The 26,135-nt window shown below is 43.5% G+C and overlaps 1 protein-coding gene across 5 annotated transcripts in view; it reads left to right on the plus strand.

Moving 5' to 3' along the window:
• pcnx1 (pecanex 1) overlaps nt 1-26,135 on the plus strand; it is a 372,844-nt gene that overhangs the window by 233,696 nt on the left and 113,013 nt on the right. For all 5 annotated transcript variants that reach the window (XM_086003620.1, XM_086003621.1, XM_086003623.1 and 2 more), the window contains 2 exons: nt 21,413-21,518; nt 22,424-22,516. In XM_086003620.1, coding sequence (XP_085859746.1) covers nt 21,413-21,518; nt 22,424-22,516 — 199 coding nt within the window. The remainder of the gene's footprint in view (nt 1-21,412; nt 21,519-22,423; nt 22,517-26,135) is intronic.

Below are 26,135 nucleotides of genomic sequence, written 5' to 3' on the forward strand. Positions count from 1 at the left end.
AGAGTTCTCATCATAAGCTGACATAATGCGGTAGAAAGCAAAGGGGAAAAAAGTACTGTGATTTATACATAAACGTATGAGCTCATTGAGCACTAGGTCTTTCCAGACATCTATGCATCCAGCAGCAGTCACTCCATGACAATCAGGACTGGGAACATTGGCTCATCTTATTTTCCATAGACGTCTATTCTGAAGGTTGCTTTACAACACAGCTATCTGGAGTAGTTCGTTCCAGTGTAATTCTAATGCCATCATAAACATGATGGGGTCTATGGCCTCCTTCTGCTTCCTTCCGAGGTTGTAAAATAAAAATACATTTGTTTCACCCACCCGCTGTTGAGATCTCTCGTCTTTCTGAACTCTTATCACAGATTGAACACTTGTACTGACGCAAACTCTGACTCCACCTAATAACCGAAAACAAAGAACATGCATTTATATAGCACCTTTCCGGATATCCCAAAGTACTTCAGAACTATTGAAGTACCGTTACATAGGATATACGGCACAGAAACAGGCCATTCAGCCCAACCAGTCCATGCCGGCGTTTATGCTCCACCCGAACCTCCCATCTTTCCTCATCTAAATCTATCAGCATAACCCTCTATTCCCTTCTCCCTCATATGCTTGTCTAGCCTCCCCTTAAATGCATCTATACTATTCGCTTCAACCACTCCCTGCGGTAGCGAGTTCCACATTCTCACCACTCTGGGTAAAGAAGTTTCTTCTGAATTCCCTGTTGATTTCTTAGTGACTATCTTATATTGATTGCCTCTAGTTATGCTCTTCCCCACAAGTGGAAACATTCTCTCTGTACCCACTCTATCAAAACCTTTCATAATTTTCAAGACCTCTATTCGGTCACCCCTCAGCCTTTTTTCAAGAGAAAAGAGCCCCAGCCTGTTCATCCTTTCCTGATATGTGTACTTGTTGTTGTAATATATGGGGATCGGGCAGGAAAGTGGGGTTAAGAACATAACAAGAATTATGAGCAGGAGTAGGCCATACAGCCCCTCGAGCCTGCTCTGCCATTCAATAAGATTATGGCTGATCTTCGACCTCAACTCCACTTTTCTGCTCGATCCCCATATCCCTGATTCTCCTAGAGTCCAAAAACCTATCCATCTCAACCTTCAATATGCTCAACGACTTAGCATCCACAGCCCTTTGGGGTAGAGAATTCCAAAGATTTACCTTCTTCCTTATTTCAGTCTTAAACGAGCAACCCTTTATCCTGAGACTATCCCCCTAGTTCTAGACTCTCTAGCCAGGGGAAACAACCTCTGAGCATCTCTACCCTGTCAATCCCCCTCAGAATCTTAAATGATTCAATGAGATCACCTCTCATTCTTCTAAACTCCAGAGAGTACAGATTCAATCTCCCCTCATAGGACAACCCTCTCATCCCAGGAACCAATCTAGTGAACCTTCGTTGCACCGCCTCCAAGGCAAGTATGACCTTCCTCAGATAAGGAGACCAAAACTGTGCACAGTACTCCAGGTGTGGTCTCGCCAAAGCCCTGTACAATTGTAGTAAGACTTCCTTACTCTTGTGCTCCAAACACGTGCAATGAAGGCGAACATGCCATTTGCCTTCCTAATTGCTTGCTGTACCTGCATGCTAACTCTCTGTGTTTCCTGTACGAGGACACCTAAATCTCTCTGAACACCAGCACTTAATAGTTTCTCACCATTTAAAAAATATTCTTTTTTTTATTCTTCTTACCAAAGTGAATAACCTCCCATTTCCCCACATTATCTGCCATCTTATTGCCCACTCACGTAACCTGTCTATATCCCTTTGCAGGTTCTTTGTGTCCTCCCCACAGCTTACTTTCCCACGTAGCTTTGTATTGTCAGCAAACATGTCTACATTGCACTCGGCCCCTTCATCTAAGTAATTAATATAGATTGTGAATAGCTGAGGCCCAAGCACTGATCCTTGCGGCACCCCACTAGTTACAGTGTGCCCACTGGAAATTGACTCGTTTATTCCTAATCTGTTTTCTGTCCGTTAACCAATCCTCTATCAATGCTAATATATTACCCCAACACCATGAGCCCTTATCTTGCATAACAACCATTTATGTGGCCATATAAATACTGTGGCTACAAGAGCAGGCCAGAGGCTGGGAATTCTGCGGCGAGTGTCTCACCTCCTGACTCCCCAAAGCCTTTCCACCATCGACAAGGCACAAGTCAGGAGTGTGATGGAATACTCTCCACTTGCCTGGATGAGTGCAGCTCCAACAACACTCAAGAAGCTCGACAACATTCAGGATAAAGCAGCCCGCTTGATTGGCACTCTATCCACCACCTTCAACATTCACTCCCTCCACCACCGGCGCACTGTGGCTGCAGTGTGTACCATCTACAAGACGCACTGCAGCAACTCGCCAAAGCTCCTTCAACAGCACCTTCCAAACCCGCGACCTCTACCACTTAGGACAAGGGCAGCAGACGCATGGGAACATCACCACCTACAAGTTCCCCTCCAAGCCACACACCATCCTGACTTGGACCTGTATCGCCGTTCCTTCACTGTCGCTGGGCCAAAATCCTGGAACTCCCTTCCTAGCATTGTGGGTGTACCTACACCATATGGACTGCAGCGGTTCAAGAAGGCGGCTCACCACCATCTTCTCCAGGGCAATTAGGGATGGGCACTCAATGCAGGCCGAGCCAGCGACGCCCACATCCCATCAATGAATAAAAAAAAAAAAATCTTATCAAATACCTTTTGGAAGTCCAAATATACTACATCCACTGGTTCCCCTTTATCTACCCTGCTAGTTACATCCTCAAAAAATTCTAATAAATTTGTTAAACACGATTTCCCTTTCATAAAACCATGTTGACTCTACCTAATCCTATTATGATTTTCTAAGTGCCCTGTTACCATTTCTTTAACAATGGATTCCAGCATTTTCCTGATGACTGATGTCAGGCTAACTGGCCTATAGTTCCCTGTTTTCTCTCTCCCTCCTTTCTTGAATAGCGGGATTACATTTGCTACCTTCCAATCTACTGTCACCGTTCTAGAATCTAGGGATTCTTGGAATATCACAACCAATGCATCCACTATCTCTGCAGCCACCTCTTTTAGAACCCTAGGATATATGCCATCAGGTCCAGGGGATTTGTCAGCTTTTAGTCCCATTAATTTCACAAGTACTTTTTCTCTATTGATATGAATTACTTTAAATTCTTCACTCTTATTAGCCCCTTGGTTCCCCACTATTTTGGTCAGAAAGAAAGACTTGCATTTATGTAGCGCCTTTCACGACCACCAGACGTCTCAAAGTGCTTTACAGCCAATGAAGTACTTTTGGAGTGTAGTCACTGTTGTAATGTGGGAAATGCAGCAACCAATTTGCGCACAGCAAGCTCCCACAAACAGCAATCTGATACGGACCAGATAATCTGTTTTTTTTGTTATGTTGATTGAAGGATAAATATTGGCTAGGACACCGGGGAAAGCTCCCCATCTCTTTTTAAAATAGTGCCTTGGGATCTTTTACGTCCACCTGAGAGAGCAGACGGGGCCTCGGTTTAACGTCTCATCCGAACGACGGCACCTCCGACAGTGCAGCACTCCCTCAGTACTACACTGGAGTGTCAGATTTTTGTGCTCAAGTCTCTGGAGTGGGACTTGAACCGACAACCTTCTGACTCAGAGGCGAGCCTGCTACCTACTGAGCCACAGCTGACACCTAAAGCTGCTCTTTGTCTTCCAGTGTGAAGACATACAAAATATTTGTTGAAAGTCTCTGTTATTTCCCATTATAATTTTTTCTGTCTCAGCCTCTAAGGGACCAACGCTTACTTTTGCTACTCTCTTCCTTTTTACATACTTGTAGAGGCTCTTGCAATCTGTTTTTATATTTCTTGCTAGTTTACTCTCATGTTCTATTTTCTCCTTTTCTATCAATTTTGCGGTCGAAGATCAGCCATGATCTTATTGAATGTTAGAGCAGGCTTGAGGGGCCGTATGGTCGACTCCTGCTCCTATTTTTTATGTTCTTATATAGGCAAACACAGCAGCAAATTTGTACACAGCAAGTTCCCATAAATAACAGTGAGATAAATGACCAGATAAGCTGTTTTAGGGATGCTGGTTGAGGGATAAATATTGGCCAGTACATTGGGAGAACTCCTTTGATCTTTTTCAAATAGCACAGTGTAACGTCTCATCTGAGAGATGGCAACTCCAACAGTGGAGCACTCCCTCAGTACTGCACTGAAATGTCAGCCTAGATTATGTGCTCAAGTGCCTGGAGAAGGACTTGAACCCACGACACTTTGACTCAGACTGACACCTAACTATAGAAACATTTGTAACCAGGATCGAAATAAAATGTAATAAAAACAGAAAATGCTGGAAATACTCAGTAGATATGTGGAGAGAGAAAGAGTTTCAGGTTTGGTGACCATTCATCAGAAGGCATGCTGATTGCAGCCATAAATTGGGATTTCTTTGTATCAATTCTATTGAAAGTTGTGGTAATGTATTTGAAAGTGAGATGAAAATGTATTTTATGATAAATGTGAAAGCTCTAAAGCTGGAATTATAATTTAAATTCTAATTAGTGTTCTAGTTTGATTATGCAAATTTTAGTGATGTAGTTGCTGTGTGTATAAATGGGAGAACATGGAAGGAGTAAACGATACAGTGAATGCATCAAAACCAGGCATGTAGTTACAAAACATGGGCGCTGGAAGGAGTCGCGGCCGCAAATTCACTTTCAGCGCCCCAGATGGAAGCGCGGCGCTACTCGAGGCACCCCGCATCCCTCTTGGGGCGCTGCAACTGAAAATCGCAGCGCAACGTGCCACAGCGCCACGCGCTGCGGTACTGCAGGCCTTCCTCCCCTTATTAAAGGGGAGGGGCCTGCTGTGCCGGCAAAAGAGCCCGGCACCGAGAAGAAGTGCTGGGCTCTTGGGACACAGCCGGCACTCCGCGGGGGGGGCGGCTCAGGAGGCTGAGGACGGCGGCGCGGGGAGGTGCTGGCAGGCGGCCAGCAAAAAAAATGGCCGGCCCACACCTCAGCGCCTCTACCGCCGCAGGTAGGCCCCCCTGAACCGGTCGTAAATTGCGACCGGCGTTAAAGCAGGGGGCGCTACTAAATTTTGCGTTTGGGGCGCTGCGCACACCGATGACGTCATCGGTAGCGGCGCAGCGCTAACGGCTAGCGCCGGCATTAGCGTCCCGCTAAATTTAGCAGGAGGCGTGGCCAGTGGCGCAAAACCCACTAAGTGCCCTCTTAGGCACTAACGGGTGGCGCAGCCCACTGAATTTCTAGGCCATTGTTCTTTCTCTTTTGGAGACGTGCCATATAATGATATCGCCTTCGAATGAGAGCAGACTGTAAAGACGGTTATTGCAGGAGAAAGGCCTTCAAGGCAATATTTGAGTAGAAATGTTATAAAGAAATATTAAGGGAGATATAAAACATGAAATCCAATTATAAAAGCAGACATGCATGGCAGGTCAGTGATGTTGATGGAAATCCTATGGTTTGCTTCCCCAATTTGACAAATCTATGAATAACTGATTAATTATTCATTGTGTGTGGAACTAAAAATTTGTGAATTTTACTCCTGGTGAATGTGCAATGACTGTGGCCTCAGAGCAGTGCTGCTTTCTCTCGGTGGCTGTTTTCACTAGTCACGTGGTGTACCACGTGACCAGTTATTTGACTGCTGTACTCCTTTCCATTCCAATTTTGTGGGATAAAACAGCAATAAAACATCCAAATAAACTTGAGGTCAGTATTGGGTTTGTACAACCACCAAAGGTGAGTGTAGAACTGCTGGTGGAGGTTATTATTCAAAAATAAATGGTTTTCAAGGAGTTACCCGAGCTTAAAGTAAATGCATTGCGGGGACAAGATAACCTTGAGGGAAGAAATAGCAGAGTATCTGACTACAACATATTTTCCAGAGTTCTGCAGACAGAAAAACTGTGCCAGAGGAATCGAGGATGGCAAATGTGACGCCCTTCTTCCAAAAAAAGGAGACGGTGCAATTTTAGGCTGGTTAATCTTAGTTTAGTTGGTAAACTACTTAAGCCGATAAAATAGGATGCAATTACTTAGCACTTGGGGCAACATGCATTAATCAGGGCCAGTCAGCACATTTCTGAAGGACAGATAGCACTTAATCAACTTTGTAGAATTTCTTGAACTGATGAAGGAAATGCTGTGGATCTGGTTTATATGAATTTTCAAAAAGCATTTGATAAAGTAGCGCATAAAATGCTTATGGCGAAGTTAATTACACGTGGAGTTGAGGGGAATGTGGCCACAGGGATAGAGATGGTTAGAGGGCAGAAAACCAAGGATTGGGGTAAATGGAAGTTCCTTGGACTGGAAAGATCTGGGCCTAGATATTTGATCACGCTGCGCCTGTTTTACAGGTATAAAATGGGCAGCTAAGAATCCAATATGGAGTGTGGCACGTGTTTGCCTGTCCCACGTAGGAGGTGCGCCTCTCACCATATTGTATCAGGCTGCTCGGTAGTCTTATTTAGGACCCTTGTGGGAAATTGGTCTGCGCACCCGCCCAGCAAATCATGGCACTAATAGTCAGCAAGGACCCTGCAGGAGCGCTATTTAAAGGGCTCATCCACTCCATACAGGTTAGTTGCTGGTTTGTCCTCCGGCTGCTGGTTAACTTCTGGGCCTATTTCTGGTGATTTTCTGCATTCCACAAATGAATTCTGACTTCTGGAATCCCCTTTGGACTGGTGCTGGACTGTGTTTGTCTGCTTTGAACAAAGTTTTATTCCATTCATGGGTGGTCTGGTAGAGTTGCCTTTGTGGCTGGAGGACAAGGGGGAGCAGTAAAGAAGACAGGAGAGAGCAGGAGAAGAGGGAGGAGGAGCGGACTGCGCAGGAGGCCATACCCACAGTGGGTCTTCAGGCAGCACTTCTAACTGAACTTCACTGAGGAGCAATGTGTGAGCTATGGACACCACCAAGGAGACTGTCACCGAGCTATATCATCTGCTGGAGCCTCGAACCAGGACAGCACTGCCTGTGGATGACAAGGTCACCGTGGCCCTTGACCTTTACAGTGACTTCAATAACATCTCGCAGTTTGCGTTGTACCAGGGATGTCACTGAGCTCTCTACACCAGGTGAAACACAAACATCACATTCCCTATGGATAGAGCGAAGGAGGACAAAAGAGCACTAGTTCTTGCTCGCATTGCAAATTTTTCAAGGTCCAAGGTGCCATTGACTGCACCCACATTGCTCTGCATGCTCCCCATCACCAACCCGACATCTTTCTCAATAGAAAGTGATACCACTCCTGGAATGTGCAGCTTGCTTTAGACCTCGGGCAGGTTTGTGCCCTGTTTCCTGGCAGCAGTAATAATTCATTCATCCTGCGCCAGTCTTCTGTGCCATCTTTATTCCAACCATGCCAGCAATCACAGTCTGGCTACTTGACGATAAGGGGTATCCCCTTCAGAAATGATTCATGACTCCTGTTAGGAACCCGGGCACAGCCACAGAGTTGGCCTACAAAGAGAGCTATGCTGCCACCAGAAATCTCATTGAGCAGACCATCGATGTACTCGAGCACTGCCTGGATGGTTCAGAAGGAGCTCTGCAGTGCACCCCTGAACGGATTCCCAGATTTGTGGTAGTGTTCCATATGCTGCATAACTTCACTATAATGAGACACCAGCCATTACCACCACCTGGGAAGCAAGAAGTGGAGGAGGAGGAGGAAAAGCAGCACGCAGAGGAGGAAACTCAGAAGCAGCATCGACCACCAGTACTGAAAGAAAGAAAGTTTTATTCCATTCATGGGTGGTCCCAAAGCACTTTACAGCCAATTAAGTACTTTAGAAATGTAGTTACTGTTGTAAGAAATGCAGCAGCCACAAACATCAATACGCTAATAACTAGACTATCTGTTTTAGTGATGTTAGTTGAGGGATATTAGCCTGAACACCGGGGAGAATTCCCCTGCTCTTTGGAATAGTGCCGTGGGATCTTTTATGTCTTCCTGAGCGGGCAGACATCAGTTTAACATCTCATACAAAAGACGGCACTTCTGACAGTGCAGCACTCCCTCAGTATTGCACTGAAGTGTCAGCCCTGATTTTGTGCTCAAGTCTCTGGAGTGGGACTTGAAGCCACAACTTTCTGACACGGTGCACCTAGCTGCCATAACTCTGAGAAACTCAACCAAGAGCGCGTCACCTGAACCAACCCTTCCATATCCAATACACCAACAGTTCCCCAATCCTTAACACCACCGTCCTTGCTAACACCATCCGATTGCCTTCCTTCAGTCCAACTTCATAGGTCTTGCCCTCATTCACTACAAATATGAACACCACACCAAATCCGGAAAAAAAACTTTACTCAATTGCATAGGTGTATAACAGTTAACAGGAATAACTAAGACTCAACCTTGTACAACCCCCAGTGCCTGTCCTGTGTGCTCAATTACCTATCCTACTGCTCCTATGAGGTGTATCCCCAGTAGAAGGCTGCTGAGCATCCATTGAGGACACTTCACATGACCGTGTCCTATTCTTCTGCCCTATCTCCTGCACGTGCCTGGTGACTTACAGCGTAAAGCCCCCTCCTCCAACCTAGTATGTGTGATGCCAGTATCTGAGCTGGAGCTTGCTATGGTCAGATCGAGTGATGCTGCATCTACTCTTCCTGAAGTGGCACAGGGGCAGTGACATTTTCCGCACCTAAAATGCAAGAGAGGGACAAGGGTTAGCCTTTAGTGTGAAGGGAGAGCAGAGACAGATGAGCGTCTGCTGAAAGCAGCTGCAGTTTGTCAGAGTGTAGGGCCAGATATAATTGAGAAGGGAAAAGCTGGGTACGGTGTGAAGAAACCATGTGCAATGTCTCTTCCGTTGTCGGGTATGAATTAACGTCTCCGCCCTGGTGTTCCACAGGAGTATTTGCTATGTATATAAATGATCTGGACCTGGGAATTGAGGGAACAATATTGAACTTTGATAATGACACCAAATTGGGGGATATGCAAATTGTGACGAAGGCTGTGAAAGACCGCAGGAAAAAATAGATGAACAAGATGGGAAGATAGGTGATGGGTGCAATTCAATATAGTAAAATGTGAGGTGTGGAAGTAAGAGGGAAAGGAAGTACATCTTAAATGCTAAGATTGGCAGCGCAATTTGGTTTTGTATCTGGATATATAGAATATAGAAGCAAGTAAGTAATATTCAACTTGTACAAGACCTGAGTTATGCTGCAGTTGGAGCACTATGCAGTTTTGTGCGCACCTCCCGAGAGGAAGGATGTAAAAGCAATGGGTAAGGTGCAGTGTAGATTTACTAGATGTTACCAGAGAGATTACAATTACAAAGAGAGACTTGAGAAATTAGCCTTTTTTCACTTGAGCCGAGAAGGTTGAGGGGTCATCTGACACAGGTGTTCAAGATTATGATAGGATAAATAGTGATTGATTTTTTCCATTGATTAGCGCGATAGTACCAGGAGGGTACAAAATTAAGATAATCATGTAAAGAATTAAAGGAAAGTTTTCAAAAATGTTTTCACCTAGAAGGTGGTTAGAATGTGGAACTCTCTGCCACAAATCATATGTAATACCCACTGGAAATGTTATGTACGCTAAGTATGGTTATCAATCTTTAACTTAGACACTATTATTATTGTTATAAATCCCTGGGTTAGAGTTGCCCATGTGAAGGTACGGCAAGAACTTTTAAGGACACAATGTGACTAAGAGCATACTTTCCATAATTCTGCACCAGTATCAACTGTTGCAGACAGTGAGGCTGCGCAGTCTCCAGGCAGAAACCCCAGGAGGAAGGGGTGGAGTCTGGGTTTTTCGAGCGGGAAACGGGAGCGACTGGAAGAGAAGAGGGCAGGAGCTCTGAAAAGAGGGCTCAGGAGGCAAATGGCTGCCGCATCCCGTCCCGGGCTTCCAAACTCGGCCGCCGCCCTTCGTATTAGTAGCTCTGCATCCAGAACTCAAAGTGGGATTCAGTGATCGTGAAGAGAATTCACCGAAGGGGTTCGGAGTCGTAAGTCTTGCAGACATTATACATACCATGAGCTCCAACTTAAGCGCGCCAACGAAAGAGTGCACTCGAATTTGGACACAGGGACAGATTCTCCTTTGAATCCATATAAATGGAGAATGTATGTTTATTATGTCTAGATTCATTCTAATGTATGCAAATGTCTAATTTAGTTCATTGACCTGTATTCTTATACTGTCTGATGTTAAAACTATAAAATAAGATAATTAGAATTAAGCCATTGTAGTAGTGATCTCCTTATTGGACTATAGAATACTGTCTACAACAGAGACCACATCTCACATATATCTAGAGAACCGTGAAGGGGTTACATTTTGGGGGCTCGTCCGGGATTGTGGTCTATTTATGTCAGTAAACTAACAGTATTGAATGCTCATTGCTAAGAGAGTGGTTTGTGGTTTCTACTGGGCTGTTTGAGCATAAAAGATGGATGTTATTGAGGTTGAAGCTTGGTGCAAACGGAAGCAGATAGCTACTACCCATGCCATTGTGCTGAATGGTGTTGCTAACGATGACCCTGATGATGTCTTGCTAAGGGCTCTGAATTGTGTCAAAGCCTTTGGAAAGGTTAGGATAGTTGAGCGCTGCTTGGATACAGCTACCAAGAAGCAGTTTGTGTTGATCCAGACATCAGAGAACCTGAGAGGTCATGGTTTACCTGAGGCAGTTGGGCTTTCTGAAGAGGCTGGTCCCTGGCCAGTTCAGTTTGTCCCTATCACTACTAAGGAAGAAGAAGGGTTTCAGACCAAGTTGTTGTCATTCTTGAGACAAGAAGGAAAGACTGTTGCTGATGTCAAAGGTCTGATAGGTCCTTCGGCCCTGGATATGAACGCTCAGTTGGTCAGTGCCATTAGTTCTCTGGTGGATAAATGCACCAATCTGCCCTTCGAGGCTCAGGGATACCGTAATCTCCGTATGTTCTCAGGAGTGAGACCAACTCCCAGTGGGGAAGAGGAGTACGACGCCTGGGCTGAGCAGACCCTGCCTCTGCTAGAGGAATGGCAGTGCAGTGACAATGTGAAGAGGCAGAGAATAGTAGAAAGCCTTAAGGGTCCTGCTGCTGACATTGTAAGATTCTTAAAGGCGCAGAACACCTCTGCTACTTCCTTTGACTACATGCAGGCTCTAGAAACTGCCTTTGGAACTACTGAAACCATTTCAGATTTGATGGTCAGATTCAGAAGCACATTCCAGTGTGAGGGAGAGAAGCTGTCCAGTTATCTGCTGAGAATAGACAAACTGCTGCATTGTATGTTACGGAAAAGAGGGATTGAGTTGCCTGAAATGAATCGGTTCCGCATTGAACAGGTTGTGCGAGGTGCATTGCTCGAAGACGTGACTGCTCTTCACATACGCATGACCCATAAGTTGCGAGATCCACCTACCTTCACTGAGCTGCTAAGGGAAGTCAGAGAGGAGGAGGATATGCTTCAGGCCCGGAATGTAGCAAAGAGTGCTGTGATGTCCAAGCTTGTGACTCCTGTTACAGTTCCTACTCCTAAGGGTGATGTCAACCCTGAGATGGAACAGCTGAAGAAGGAAATAAATGTCATGAGAGCCGAGATGGCATATTTTCGGTCTAAGCCCAACACAGAAAGGGATGACGCACGGGTGCAAAAGGTTGAACACCCTGCGAAGTCTAACAGCAAAATGAATGATTCCTCTAAAGGATATCCCCATGAAGGAGATAGACCTGGAGTCTTTTGTTATAACTGTGGAAAGGATGGACATTTCAAGCGAGAATGTAGAGGTGAGGAAAATCTAAAAAAAGTAAATGACCGTCTCATAAAACTTACCAAGAAGTCGGGAAACTACAAAGGGGCACAGTAACGGAACGGCCTGCTGTCCCTGTAGTTAAGACACGTTCCGCTAAGTGCAATAATAGACGAGGGGATATGAAAGACATCATACCTGAAGGTTTAGTAGGGCCGAGTTCTGCTGTATCAATACAGATTGAAGGCATTTATACTAAAGCTATCCTCGACACGGGTTCTCAGGTTACCATACTGTACAGATCCTTCTATGACCGATACCTGACGCATTTGCCGTTAACCCCAATCAGTCTTCTGCAGATCTGGGGCCTTAGTCCTGCTGATTACCCATATGATGGCTATTTGTCGCTGAGGTTGGAGTTCTTGGAAGCTGATGTAGGGACCACTGAGACCATTGATGCACTTGTGTTGGTTTGCCCTGACCCCATGGTGAAAGGTGAGGTTTCCATACTGGTTGGCAGTAATACACCCATAGTGAGACGACTCCTGACAAGCTGCAAAGAGCAGGGAGGTGAAAACTTCTTGAGCACCAGACACATTCACCCTGTTTTCAAAAAGGCTTTTGAGAAACTGCCTGAACTTTCTTCCGACGTAGATGATGGCAAAAGAGGAACTGTGTGGTACGTTCGAGCCAAACCTATCACCCTGCATCCTGGAGGAGTGGCTAGAATCCCTGGGATACCAAAATTCCCTGGAACGCCAGGTACTGAAGCCATTCTGATAGAGTCACCTGATGATCCTGCAGAAGAGTCACGGTTTCCAAATGAGCTTCTGGTGAGACCAGAGTTGCAGACCCCGACAGCTGTGATGTCAAGGAGAGTTACAGTGACCGTGAGGAATATGTCAGGCAAAGGAATCACATTGAGGAAAGGAATGCCGATTGCGCATCTGTTTCCTGTAAATGTACTGTCGTCACATGTGAAGGAAGAGTCCAAAGTTAACTCAACCGGAGATCTGACACCCTCCTCCTTCAACTTTGGAGATTCATTCGTTCCTAAAGATTGGAAGGACCGATTAGTCAGGAAGATGATGGAGCGGAGAGGAGTTTTCTCTACTCATGAGTTTGATGTTGGTTGTAGTAAGAGTACTCGCCATTCTATCAGAATTACCGAGGATAAACCCTTTCGGGAGAGGTCTCGACGGCTGGCACCAGCTGACATCGAAGCAGTGAGACAGCACCCGTCGCAGTTAAAAGAAGCTGAGATCATTACCGAGTCCAGGAGTCCTTATGCATCTCCTATAGTGGTGGTGAGGAAAAAGAACGGAAAGATTCGGATGTGTGTGGCCTTTAGGACGCTTAACAGACGTACTATTCCCGACCAATACACCGTTCCAAGAATTGAAGATGCACTGGCTTGTCTTAATGGAAGCAAGTGGTTCAGTGTGTTGGATCTCAGAAGTGGATACTACCAAATACCGATGAGTGAATCGGACAAAGAAAAGACAGCCTTTATATGTCCAGTTGGGTTCTACCAATTTGAAAGGTGGCATAGTGGTTAGCACTGTTGCCTCACAGCACCAGGGACCCGGGTTCGAATCCGGCCTCGGGCGACTGTCTGTGTGGAGTTTGCACATTCTCCCCGTGTTTGCGTGGGTTTCCTCCGGGTGCTCCGGTTTCCTCCCACAGTCCAAAGATGTGCGGGTTAGGTTGATTGGCTATGATAAATTGACCCTTAGTGTTAGGGGGATTAAATACGTGGGGTTACGGGGATCGGGTGGGATATGTGTCGGTGCAGGCTCGATGGGCCGAAATGGCCTCTATCTGCACTGTGGGGTTTCTGTGATGCCACAGGGAGTTTCAGGTGCTCCAGCAACTTTTCAAAGAATAATGGAACAAACAGTTGGGGACATGAACTTGCTCGAAGTATTGGTGTACTTGGATGATATTGTGTTTGGGGCAACCCTTGAAGAACACGAAGCTCGGTTGCTGAAAGTGCTTGGTCGCCTGGAGGATGAAGGTCTCAAGCTATCATTGGACAAGTGTCAGTTTTGCCAAACATCCGTGTCCTATGTGGGGCATATTGTATCACAGGATGGAGTAGCCACCGATCCATCCAAGATCGAAGCTGTTACCACATGGCCCAAACCGAACACAGTGACTGCCTTGCGGTCATTTCTTGGGTTCTGCGGATATTACAGGCGCTTTGTGCAGGATCACTCCAAAGTGGCCCATCCTCTGAATCAGCTGCTGGCTGGTTACCTCCCACCAGCCAAGAGGAAGAAAAAGGCTAAAGGTAAAGAGAAGAAGGACTACTTCAAACCCTCTGAGCCTTTTGGTGTTAGATGGGATGAGAAATGCGAAGAGGCCTTCCACACCTTAAAGCAAAGTCTTACTCAAGCCCCCGTGTTGGCTTTTGCAAACCCACAGCTGCCATATGTGCTACACGTGGATGCCAGTCAAGAAGGGTTGGGTGGTGTGTTGTATCAGGACCAAGGAGCAGGGCTGAGACCTGTAGCATTCATCAGTCGCAGTCTTACGCCATCAGAGCGTAACTACCCAGCTCATAAGCTAGAATTCTTGGCGTTGAAGTGGGGAGTGGTGGATAAGCTGCAGGATTATCTGTATGGAGCGAAGTTTGAAGTGAGGACAGACAATAATCCATTAACCTATGTGTTGACTTCGGCAAAACTTGATGCCACCGGCCACCGCTGGCTTGCTGCACTATCTGCTTACGACTTTAGTCTCAGGTACAGACCTGGGAACCAGAACATTGACGCAGATGCTCTGTCTCGTCGCCCACACTACCAGAAACCAGAGTGGAAAGATGTTGCTTCAGCAGATGTGAAAGTAATGTGTCAGATGGCCGTGGTATCTGGACCAAAGAATTCATTTCATGCCCGAGAGATTGACCACTTGGGAGCGTCAATGCATGCTGTTCCCCAGGCATTTTGCAACCTTTCCAGTTTGGATGTACAAAACTTACCCATGTTGTGTTCATCTGAAATATCCAAAGCACAACAGGAGGATCCCTGTATTCATGAGGTGTTTTCAGCTCTCCGTCTGGGTGATATTACACAGATCGACAAATCAAAACATCCTGACTGTCGTCTGCTCCTAAGAGAATGGGACCACTTGGAAATTAAAGAGGGAGTGTTGTGTAGAATCACTCACCCACCCACTAAACCATGTCATTCACAGTTGGTCCTGCCTGAAAAGTACAGGGAAATAGTGATGAAGTCTTTGCATGATGACGCAGGTCATCTGGGAGTAGATAAGACCTATGGGTTGGTCAAGGACAGATTCTATTGGCCGCGTATGAAGTCTGCGGTTGGGGAGTTCTGCAAGTCCTGTGCATGCTGTGTCCAGAGAAAGACTTTACCTAAAAGAGTTGCTCCTCTGTTTCACATGCAAAGTGATGGACCTCTAGACCTTGACTGTATGGATTTTCTGTCCATCAAACCCGATTCCAGCAATACCGCAAATGTCTTGGTCATTACAGATCATTATACTCGCTACGCCCAAGCTTTTCCCACAAAGGATCAGAAAGCATCCACCATTGCCAAAGTGTTATGGGAGAAATACTTCATCCACTATGGACTGCCAAAGCGAATACACAGTGATCAAGGTAGAGACTTTGAAAGTAGACTTATACATGAGTTGTTGTCCATGCTCGGGATTGAGAAGTCAAGAACAACTCCATACCATCCTCCGGGAGATCCTCAACCTGAGCGGTTTAACCGTACTTTGTTAGACATGCTTGGAACGCTGGATTCAAAGCGAAAGAACAAGTGGAGTCGGCACATTGGACATCTTGTTCATTCTTATAATTGTACCCGAAATGACGCTACTGGTTTTTCACCGTACTACCTCATGTTTGGACGTGAGGCGAGGATGCCGGTGGATTTGTGTTTCGGAGTATCCAGTGATGGCACATCACAGAGAACTTACCTCAAGTATGTATCTGACATGAGCAAGGAATTGCAAGCTGCTTATGAACTTGCTGAGTCTGTTTCTGCCAAACAGAATAAAGGAAATAAGCAGAGGTATGACCAGAAGATCCGTTTTTCCCAACTCCTGCCTGGTGACCGAGTTCTCATACGGAACCTAGGACTTCAAGGGAAACATAAGTTAGCAGACCGCTGGGCTTCTACACCTTACATTGTTGAAAGTCAAATGTCACAACTACCTGTGTTTCGGCTAAAACCTGCAGGTGGGAATGGACCCATAAAAATACTGCACCGGAATCATATCCTGCCATTGGGACAGCAAGTGCGTCTGGATCCGCCAGCGGATAATGAGCCGACACCTAGTAGGAGAACCCTGCAGAGAAGAAGAAGGAAAAAAACGAGAAACCAGGAAAACTTTGTTCCAGAAGACAGAAAACCCATGACACAGTGTGTGGATCATGAGGAACCTGATGAGTCGGAAGATGAAGAATGGGATCTATGGTACGACCTCCCAGAAAGACGCATAAGACAGAATCTGGATGAATTGTCTGAACCATTTAGCTCCGACTTGGACATGGTCTGGGAAGAACCAGATGCTTCCGAGAAGGAGATAAAAGAGACTGAAAGGCATGATAACAAAGGAACCAACGCCTCCAACGTAGTTGAAGGAACTGAAGACCGGGTATCCGAAATAAGGAGCTCACAGCGAGTTAAGAAGGTTCCTGAAAGATTGACATACAGTACACTAGGAGTGCCAAGTGTAATGATAGCCCCTACGGTTCGATATGTTACCTCCCTTTATACATGGTTGGGAAGCATGCAACCACTTATGTGTAAAGTTCATTAGTCATGGGGACATGCCTATATTTGGTAGGGGGGGGGGGAGTGTAATACTCACTGGAAATGTTATGTATGCTAAGTATGGTTATCAATCTTTAACTTAGACACTATTATTATTGTTATAAATCCCTGGGTTAAAGTTGCCCATGTGAAGGTACGGCAAGAACTTTTAAGGACACAATGTGACTAAGAGCAGACTTTCCATAATTCTGCACCAGTATCAACTGTTGCAGACAGTGAGGCTGCGCAGTCTCCAGGCAGAAACCCCAGGAGGAAGGGGTGGAGTCTGGGTTTTTCGAGCGGGAAACGGGAGCGACTGGAAGAGAAGAGGGCAGGAGCTCTGAAAAGAGGGCTCAGGAGGCAAATGGCTGCCGCATCCCGTCCCGGGCTTCCAAACTCGGCCGCCGCCCTTCGTATTAGTAGCTCTGCATCCAGAACTCAAAGTGGGATTCAGTGATCGTGAAGAGAATTCACCGAAGGGGTTCGGAGTCGTAAGTCTTGCAGACATTATACATACCATGAGCTCCAACTTAAGCGCGCCAACGAAAGAGTGCACTCGAATTTGGACACAGGGACAGATTCTCCTTTGAATCCATATAAATGGAGAATGTATGTTTATTATGTCTAGATTCATTCTAATGTATGCAAATATCTAATTTAGTTCATTGACCTGTATTCTTATACTGTCTGATGTTAAAACTATAAAGTAAGATAATTAGAATTAAGCCATTGTAGTAGTGATCTCCTTACTGGACTATAGAATACTGTCTACAACAGAGACCACATCTCACATATATCTAGAGAACCGTGAAGGGGTTACACATAATTGAAGCAGAATCCATCAATTGCTTTTAAAAGGAATTAGATACAGTAGTTGTTTCAAAAAGAGGAATATTATTGGGTATGGAGAGCAAGCACAAGAGTAGGATCTATAAGGTAGAGAAAAATATCGACACTGACTTGATCAGCCAGATGGCACCTTCTGTGTGAAATTTTCATGTTAAATTTAAAAAATCAGAAATGTCATGAGTCATTTTCCAACCCAGTTCAATATTACCAACACTGCAAATCTGTCACATCAGCACACAGCAGTCATATTCATGATACACGGGTCTGAAGGTACAGTTAGATTGGTTCAAAGTAGTTTTGGGTGTCCGAAATTGGCAATTTAACAGGGGAGTCGATCAGGCATTCTGACTGTTGTACACATTGAAGTGAGAGATCTGAGACCACATCTAGTAGGTAGTCTTACACTGCTTTGAATTACTCAGTGTAGTATATTTCCAGTTCTGTCCAAAGCCATGTTTTAGATTGGACCTCCTGGGCTTTTTATAAACTTACTTTTCAATTTTTTTAATACTTCCACCCCCACACTCCTAAGCTACCTGCATGCATGCATGCTTAAAGCTCCTTGTTGCTCAGTTCACCATGAGGTGCAGCTGGCAGTGTAACGTTGGTCTGAGACTGGTCCCTAAAGTGTAACTGCAGCACAAGTTAGATTCTTATTGGGCAGTTTTTATGTGTGTGGTGTTTTTTTTCTTAAAAAAAGGGCAAAGTACTAATTTTATTGGTTGAATAAATGATAAACCACATAGGCTCAGGTGTGTTTACTATATTTAATTGAGACTTGCTGGACAGGACAGTCAGGACTTTATCTTTAGTGTGTTAATGTGGACAGATCCCTGCAAAGAATGTGGCATTGTACTGGAACTTGTGTGCACAATGCACTAGACTAGATGCACTGCTGTTTGTGCAACTGAGGAAGTTTAATGGAGCCACCAGCAGGTACGTAGTGGTATTGCAGCAGTTTTGTCTGTAAAACAAAGAGGCTCATGTGATTTGCGTGGTGTGACATCCTGCAACAAATCTCATGGGTTTCTGCGTTTACCATGTGTAGTACAGCACCACAATTTTGCATTAATAAATCCCGGAGGCAATGAAAATTCAAATTAAGAATACATCTGAGTGATGGCAAATCATGGCTGCAACAAATCACTTGCCTTAAGAATAAGTAGATTATTTATTTTCATCCAAAATTTGACAGATTTGCCTCATGGAATTCATGATTTTTATGAACCGTAATCGCGCAGGAGTCTATGGAGCAAGAAAAAACTATTCAGCCTACTAAGTTAGCTTCTGTGACAGACCATTTACAATCCATTCCATTAGGACATTCTGCAACCCAATTAAAATGCTGAGAAAAGATTGTAGAATTTTAACATCAATTGTGGGGAAGTTACTGGAATCTCTCAACTGAGACAGTGACTCAGCTTTGTAACTACTGTTTGCAATATTAGTGGATGACTATCACATTCCGGTAACATTCCTCTCCGCTGTTTTAGTGAGGGCATTAAAGCATTAGACAGAGGAATGCCATACACATCTGTTAATTGTACACTTATGTCATGCACCGTCATTTTTAGGTTCATGTAAACAAGTAAAGAGACTGCCAAATATAATTTCCGTTCACTAATTTTAATGGGAAAATAGATGAGTATAACGTAAAAATAAAAACAGAAAATGATGTGAACACTCAGCGGGTTATCTGTGGAGAGAGAAACAGAGTTAGCGTCTACTTTCGTTAACCTTGTATCAGAACTGGGGGAATATCTGTAATCACCTAACTGGAGGAATCACAACGTTCCTGCACCTAACAGCTATCCAACAACCTCCACTTGAAGTGCATATCTGCTGACATCAGGCGAGGATAGAAGCAATACCCCTATGGTTGAATACTTTGCTGACATTCTCTTGGGTGAGGTACCAGAGGGTGATCGGTGCCCAAGGAACTGTAAGGACCAAATGCCTTCGGGAGGAGAGAATATTACTAAGAAGCAGGGTAAAAAAAATGTGTTACATTCATAATTACAGAGATAGAACTTTGGAGCTCCTTCCCATTTCTATATTTCTACTTTCTAGTGTTTAAAGTTAGAATTGTATTATATTTTCCAGCAAGAAAGATCTATGAAAATCTGGTCAATCTTGATTTTATTTTATTTTTTTAAAAACAAAGTTTTTGATGGCTTCGTGGAGAACTTAAAGTATTGATGATTCTAAGGGCTTTAGATAAACTGAATAGAATTGGGCATAATCATAAACTCCATAGTATCATGGATGCAAGCTCAGAAGAGAGAAGGTGAACATACTTCAAATGCAAGTCCCTCACCTGGAGGGTGCTGAATATGTTCAACAGGGGAGAGCGATCATTTTTGCTAATTCAAATGGGATAGAGGAAGCAACTGAGGAGTGAGTCAAGGGTAGTTTGGGTAGTTCTCAAACTGAGACTAGCGTGATGGACCGCAGTAGCCTCGCCGGTCTTGAATGTTCTTAACTTGATGAGAAATTTATCAATATATTCTAAACCTTAACTTTTTGGCTCAAGGAGCTCCTTTTGGCAAGAATGTGTGCTACCATTTGGAAATTGTGTTGACTCTGCAGTTTCCTCAACAGAAAATCTGATACAGAAATAACATTATCTTCAATATTTGACACAGTGAGATGAGGAGGTGTAATATATTTAAAGCAGGAGATACATTTCCATTATATATACGCACATGAAAAAAATTTGATTTTAAGTTGATATTTCTAAAAACAAGTAATTGCAATTGTTAGCCTGGGAGTCTGCAATAGTGCTACAATTGACTTCAGTGCCCCTGGGCTAAAGAGGGGGAAATTATCCAGGCTTCCTGCTACAGGTGATTACTGTCCAGTGAGCCTTGTTGAAAGTTTGTATGTAGACGACAGATCTACATAGCATCTGGCTCAGCTGTGATGCACATAATCTGGGCTGACATTTCATTGCAGTACTGAGAAGTGCTGTATTGTCAGAGGTGCCTTTTTTCAGATGAGACATTAAATCGAGGCCCCGCCTGCCCTCTCGGGGAAGTAAAAATTCCCACAGTAGGGAAGCTTTTCCAGTAACCTGACCAACATTTATCCCTCACCCATATTTATCCTTCACCCAAGAGCATTAAAACAAATTATCTGATCATTTATTTTGTTTGTGGGGCTTTGCTGCGCTAAAATTGGCTGCTGCGTTTCCTACATTACAACAATGATCATACTTCAAAAAGACGCAATTCGCTGTAAAGCACTTTGGGACATCTGATGTTGTGAAAGGTGCTATATAAATGTAATTTTTTTTCTTTTTTTTGCTCTCCTCTCCTCATTCTCCCCCTCTCTTTTTCCCTCACTCCTCCTCCTGACTTAAGCATGAAGAATGGCCAATTGAGCAAGGTACTGTAGGGGGCCCAACAACCATGGAACCATATCCCAAGAAGTAGCTAGCAGCATCAGGAGAAAGGGGATGGGAAAATGCAGATACAATTACTTATATTTGTTTTAATTGTAATTGTTGCAAAGTAATTAGTGAAGAGGCCTAATCATGCCCTGACCCAGGTATAAGAGTGTTGTGTAAGTCAGGTTACAATTTAACTCTCTTGGTAACCAGTTCTGATTATCCAGATGCTGTCTGGTTATTGCAGTATTCTTTCTGAAAGTGATTTTTTTTCCTACAATTTTCTGTTTGTTTGTTTTTGATTTTACTAAAGTTCCCACTGAGATGCATTCCTAAAAATATTTTATGGTTATGACATTTTATTGGTTAGACAAAAGAATGAACATAGCCACAAGAACAAAAATGTAATTAGTGCTGTGGAGAGTCCCTTTTGCTTTACCATAAAAGCATCTCCGTACTAAGGAAAGGTTTAGATCCTTCAGAGGGAAAAAAATGGGGATAGGCCGTGTAGAGTGAACAATGATGATCCCATAGTCGGAGTTAATATCTTTAAATGTAAAGGTTGTCGAGTAATTAAAAACTATTGTGTTTGCTTTGAAATTACAGGTCCTTAGTGAGATCAAAAATCTTTCCAAATACTGATGATAAGAATCCTGAAGACCCTCTAGCAGAGGTAAAAGACCCTCTACCGGAAAAACTGAAGCAGTCTGTTGTAAGTAATATTTATTTGTTATTAATTACTACTTGGATATATGTGCAACTTTATAGTCTATAAATAATTTTCAGATATACGGCTTTATTTATTTGTTCTTGGGATGTTGTGATGACAGGTTCTTTCCTGAAGGACATTAGTGAACGCGTTGAGTTTTTACAATAATCCAGCAGCTTTTGTGGATTTCTTTTGGTGCGAGCCCACAAATTACTAGATGCATTTAATTCAATTTCACAAATTGCCACGGGGGTGGAGGGTGGGGGGGTTGAACTCTCAACCTCTGGGATGCTAGTCCACTAATTTAACTACTAGGCTATCATACCCCTATTTACATGGAGGTATTATAAGGTTTGCCTGTGTCACAGGTCAGCTTTTGTATCTTGTTCCTCCCTCCCTTTCCCCCCACCCCCCCCAGCAACTTTCCCCTCTTCTACTGAAGACACTGACTCATGATGGATGCAGTTCCACAAACACTGGTTTCCTTCAATTATTTTACCCGTGGTCACTCTTGAAGTAAAACTCTAGAATGTGTTGACAGTTTATGTGACCATTATCTGACGGTGGGAAGCCTGAACCTATCCTCGCCCAAAGTTGACACGTGTATCCTTCCAGTAGGGGTCACTGCATATGGTCAGGAACCTTGGGGAAGTGTTTTCCCCATCTAGATAACTTGTCATCGACCAGTGATCAAAACCAAAATTTTTCTGATCTGTGACTTGACTGAACTTGTTTTTTGTCAATGGTGTCATTGGGGTAGCCAAAGTATGGACTTAACAGAGCCTTCAATAAAGAGACTAGTTTAAGGGAAAATTTAACAGAAATTGATCATTAAATATAATTGTTAAAATGATTTGGCACAAACAGTTCAGAAAACAGCCGTTGATTTTTCTTTGTTTCCTCTCTAGAGTGAACGTTTACAGTCCGACCTGATAGTTTGCACAGTCATTGCCGTGTTATATTTTGCTATTCACGTCAGCACAGTCTTCATTGCCCTGCAGGTAAACAGCTTGACTTTTACTTTTGCAGAATAGCATGCAAGAAACCAAGTGAGGTTATGAATAGTGGTCAATACAAACTAGTGGGTTGGGTGCTGTTCTTTTAGGGAAGTATCAGGTAAAAAAAAACCTTTGGGCAGAGAAATATTTTGTGGAATGCTCTATGCTCTGCTCTTGAATGGAAACTGTGCCAAAACTGCATTGGACCCTTTGTGTGTAAGCTCTGCTTGAGAGACATAGATTTATTGGGCCAGAAATTTGGGTTGGAGGCTTCCCGCAGGCGCAAGCCCCCAACCTGCACTTACATAGCGCGCCTGCCGTTGTGCTGTGGGGCCGTGTGGGACTCCGATCCTGGGCCTCCTCCAGCTGCCGCTGTGCAGTGCTTGCGTATTCCAGCGGTGAAGTTAGTTTGCAGCGTCCCCTGGGATCACGTGGGCCATGGGGAGCCAATCGGAGCGGGGAATCTCTATTAAAGATTTGACAGGAAGACCTGTCAAATCTATGAATAGAGATCGGCCCCAAAACCTAATTAAAACTTCAAATAAATTTTTTTTAAATCACATTTTATAAATAACTATAAATTACATAACTATTTTAAACAATTTAAATTTTTGAAAAAATTAATTACAGTTTTTAATGGGGCTAAAAATAAACTTACCTTTCTTTAAAGTATTTAAAAATAATAAACCTTTGGAAAAAATGTTTAATTTTACTTAATTCACCATTTACCTTGTTAAAAGCAGGCCCTGCGACTGCTTTTTAAACGCACAGCTGCTAGAGACTTACCCTTCTGGAGGAACCTGTGTAAAAAAAAAAAAAAAACGGAAGTTCCAGATGTACCCGCTGCCTCTCTGGCACACGCGTTTGATCTGTGAACCCCTTCCTTCAAGGGAACGGAAGTTCCAGTTTCCAGCGCATGCGCAGTGCATGAACGAAACCAGCACTTTCGTTGGCCCTACGCATGAGTACCCAGCGCGTACTCACCCGTGGGGACACGAATTTCTGGCCCAATATTATGGTTATGCACTAGTTAGTTGCTTTAGCCAAATATTGAACTCTGCTGTATTGAGCATGCAGAATGACGACTGGAGCCAAACAGACACAATTCCTCTAAACTGTATAATATGAGGTATGTTTGTTAACCATACACAGAGCATTTTCCTTAGAATTCATTCATTAAGAGCAGAATTTTATTGCATGCGCTAATGATTTTTTTCTTAAAACAAGGCAATGCTTCAATGTGGGACAAACCATCACGTAATGGTAGGGGCTTATCATTTGGGATGAGACAAAATCCCTGGAATTGAAGTATTTATGTGAATAAGTTCCCATTTAGGCTGCAGACTCAACTGTGCAACAACCTTAATTCCAATTACATTCACTGTCTGTCTACAAACTATCTACCTTTTACAAGCATCATTTTTCCACTACCACCTTCAAAGTGTATAATTTCAGAAACCCTCCTCACTTTCAATATCTTCTCCAATTGCTGTCAAATGAAAGCTCTCTTCCTTTCAATGCAATAATACCTAGAATTTAGTGACTGACCTTTTGACCATAACTAAAATGTAACAATGCAGTTGACTACTCGCTCCAACATCAAACATGAATTATGTGACAGGCAGTTTCACAGAGCCCATTGTACTAGTCTTGGGCCTCTAGTCTCTTCCTTGGTACATGTAAGTGTCCTATCAACCTCAGCACAGATCAGCATGATCTTATTGAATGACAGAATAGGCTTGAGGGGCTAATTGGCCTACTCCTGTTCCTATGTTCCTTAAAATCTACTGTTTAAAGTAAAGTTAAGTTCTGTGTCAAATAAAATGGTTATCTAGTTTCTAAATCCAATCCAAGATGGTATGAGAGCAGCTTAAAACTGTCTGAGCCCACTATGACTTCACTTAATGATTGAAATTGTGCTATGCAATATTGGTGCATGAACCCCATTGAGAGCAGTAGAACTAACCAGAATAACTTAGTTTGGCACAAATTATAACTTTAAAAACTAATTAGTCTTTTTAAATTATGAAGTAACAGAAAACAAAATGAAAGTTTGAAATTGATTTTTTATATTTAAATTTATTTGCTGGTCACGCTCCAGCAAGTGAGTCACAGTGGGCCGGATCTTGCCGTTATCAATGTGCAAATCGGGAGATTATGAGTGTTACCATGAGTTGCGAATCTCTGGAACTTGCTGGTCGATTTTCGCCGCTCCACCATTTGCTTTGCACAAGCAGCACTTCTCCCTTAGCCTCTCCATTCTTTTTAAGAACTTGCTGGATTTGCACATTAATTGGCCCTTAAATGTACCACTGAAAGTTAAGTCTGGTAATTAACAGCATAAGTACATTTTTAATGACGTGTTAATGTAATGTCAATTAACCTCTCTGCCCCAGAAATTGAACAGTTTAAACTGTGGAGTCTAATTCTTTCAGGTGGTAAATTGCTCTTGGAGATTTTTGAAAATGTTAGCTTTTACATTTTAACATTTATTTTCTTTCTTTTCCTTTGTCTTTTTTTTCTCTCTCTCTTAATCCAATCTTTCTTTCCCTCTTTATTTCTCTTTCTGTACCTGATTTGACATTAATTCACCTGTTCTGTCTCTTTTATTTAAATCTGGTAGTACTTGTTACAACTCATCAACTACATGATAAATCCATTACATTCATTAACCACAAAAAAAAATAACTTTAAGATTAACAGTACAAATACAATAATAAATTTTTTCAGACAAAAACAATGTCAACAATACAGGTACCCATAGTAAAAAACAATACATACCAGTCCTACTGGCAATCTAGTAACTCTTCACTTTTGCTTGGTACAGATATAACCTGTTGTCCTTTTTTAACATTTTAACATTCAAGTACAACAGTACTTATACAACTCATCAGTTACATAGTAAATCCATTACATTCATTGACCAATTATATCAACAATATAAATACAACAATAAATTTTACAGGTAAATCAATAATGTTTACAGTACAAACTGCAACTATTTAATAAACCAAGAATCCGTACACGCCAGTCCAACTGGCATCGTTCAATCATTCAGTCATTCATTCCTCCATTCGTCCGCTCAAGCATAAGTTCCATTGTGCATGACTGCGTGCATGTGTGCCATTTCTAGCTGCGTGCATGCATGTGTTCGTTCATCCGTCCGGCAGGCTTCATGCTCACCAAGCGGGCCTTCACCTGGGGAGCGAGGGCCCTTCATTCGGTCGAACGTAAGTTCCATTGTGTATGTGTGCGTATCATTTGTCTACCTGTGTGCATGCGTGCGTTCGTTCATCCATCCGGCAGGCCTTACGCTCACCAAGTGACCCCCCGTCCTGGAGAGCGGGCCCTTCATTCGGTCGAACATAAGTTCCATTGTGTATGCGTGCGTGCGTGCATATATTTGTATCCGCATGCGTGTGTTCACTGGAGCGTTCGTTCGATTTAAGGAAGGCTTTAACACTAAATAACACCACAATATACAAAGTCCCACAACCATATCAAAAAATCACTTAAGACTTCAAGTAAACTACTTTTAACCAGAACCCAAAACTTCTTCAACAAACAAGTAATACCAGTTCAACGCCAGTCCTATTGGCACTCTAATAACTCCTCGTCTTCA

The sequence above is a fragment of the Somniosus microcephalus genome, chromosome 12, assembly GCF_052327205.1.
Source record: "Somniosus microcephalus isolate GS21.2 chromosome 12, FLI_Smic_1.0, whole genome shotgun sequence".
In the NCBI taxonomy this organism is placed as follows: domain Eukaryota; kingdom Metazoa; phylum Chordata; class Chondrichthyes; order Squaliformes; family Somniosidae; genus Somniosus; species Somniosus microcephalus.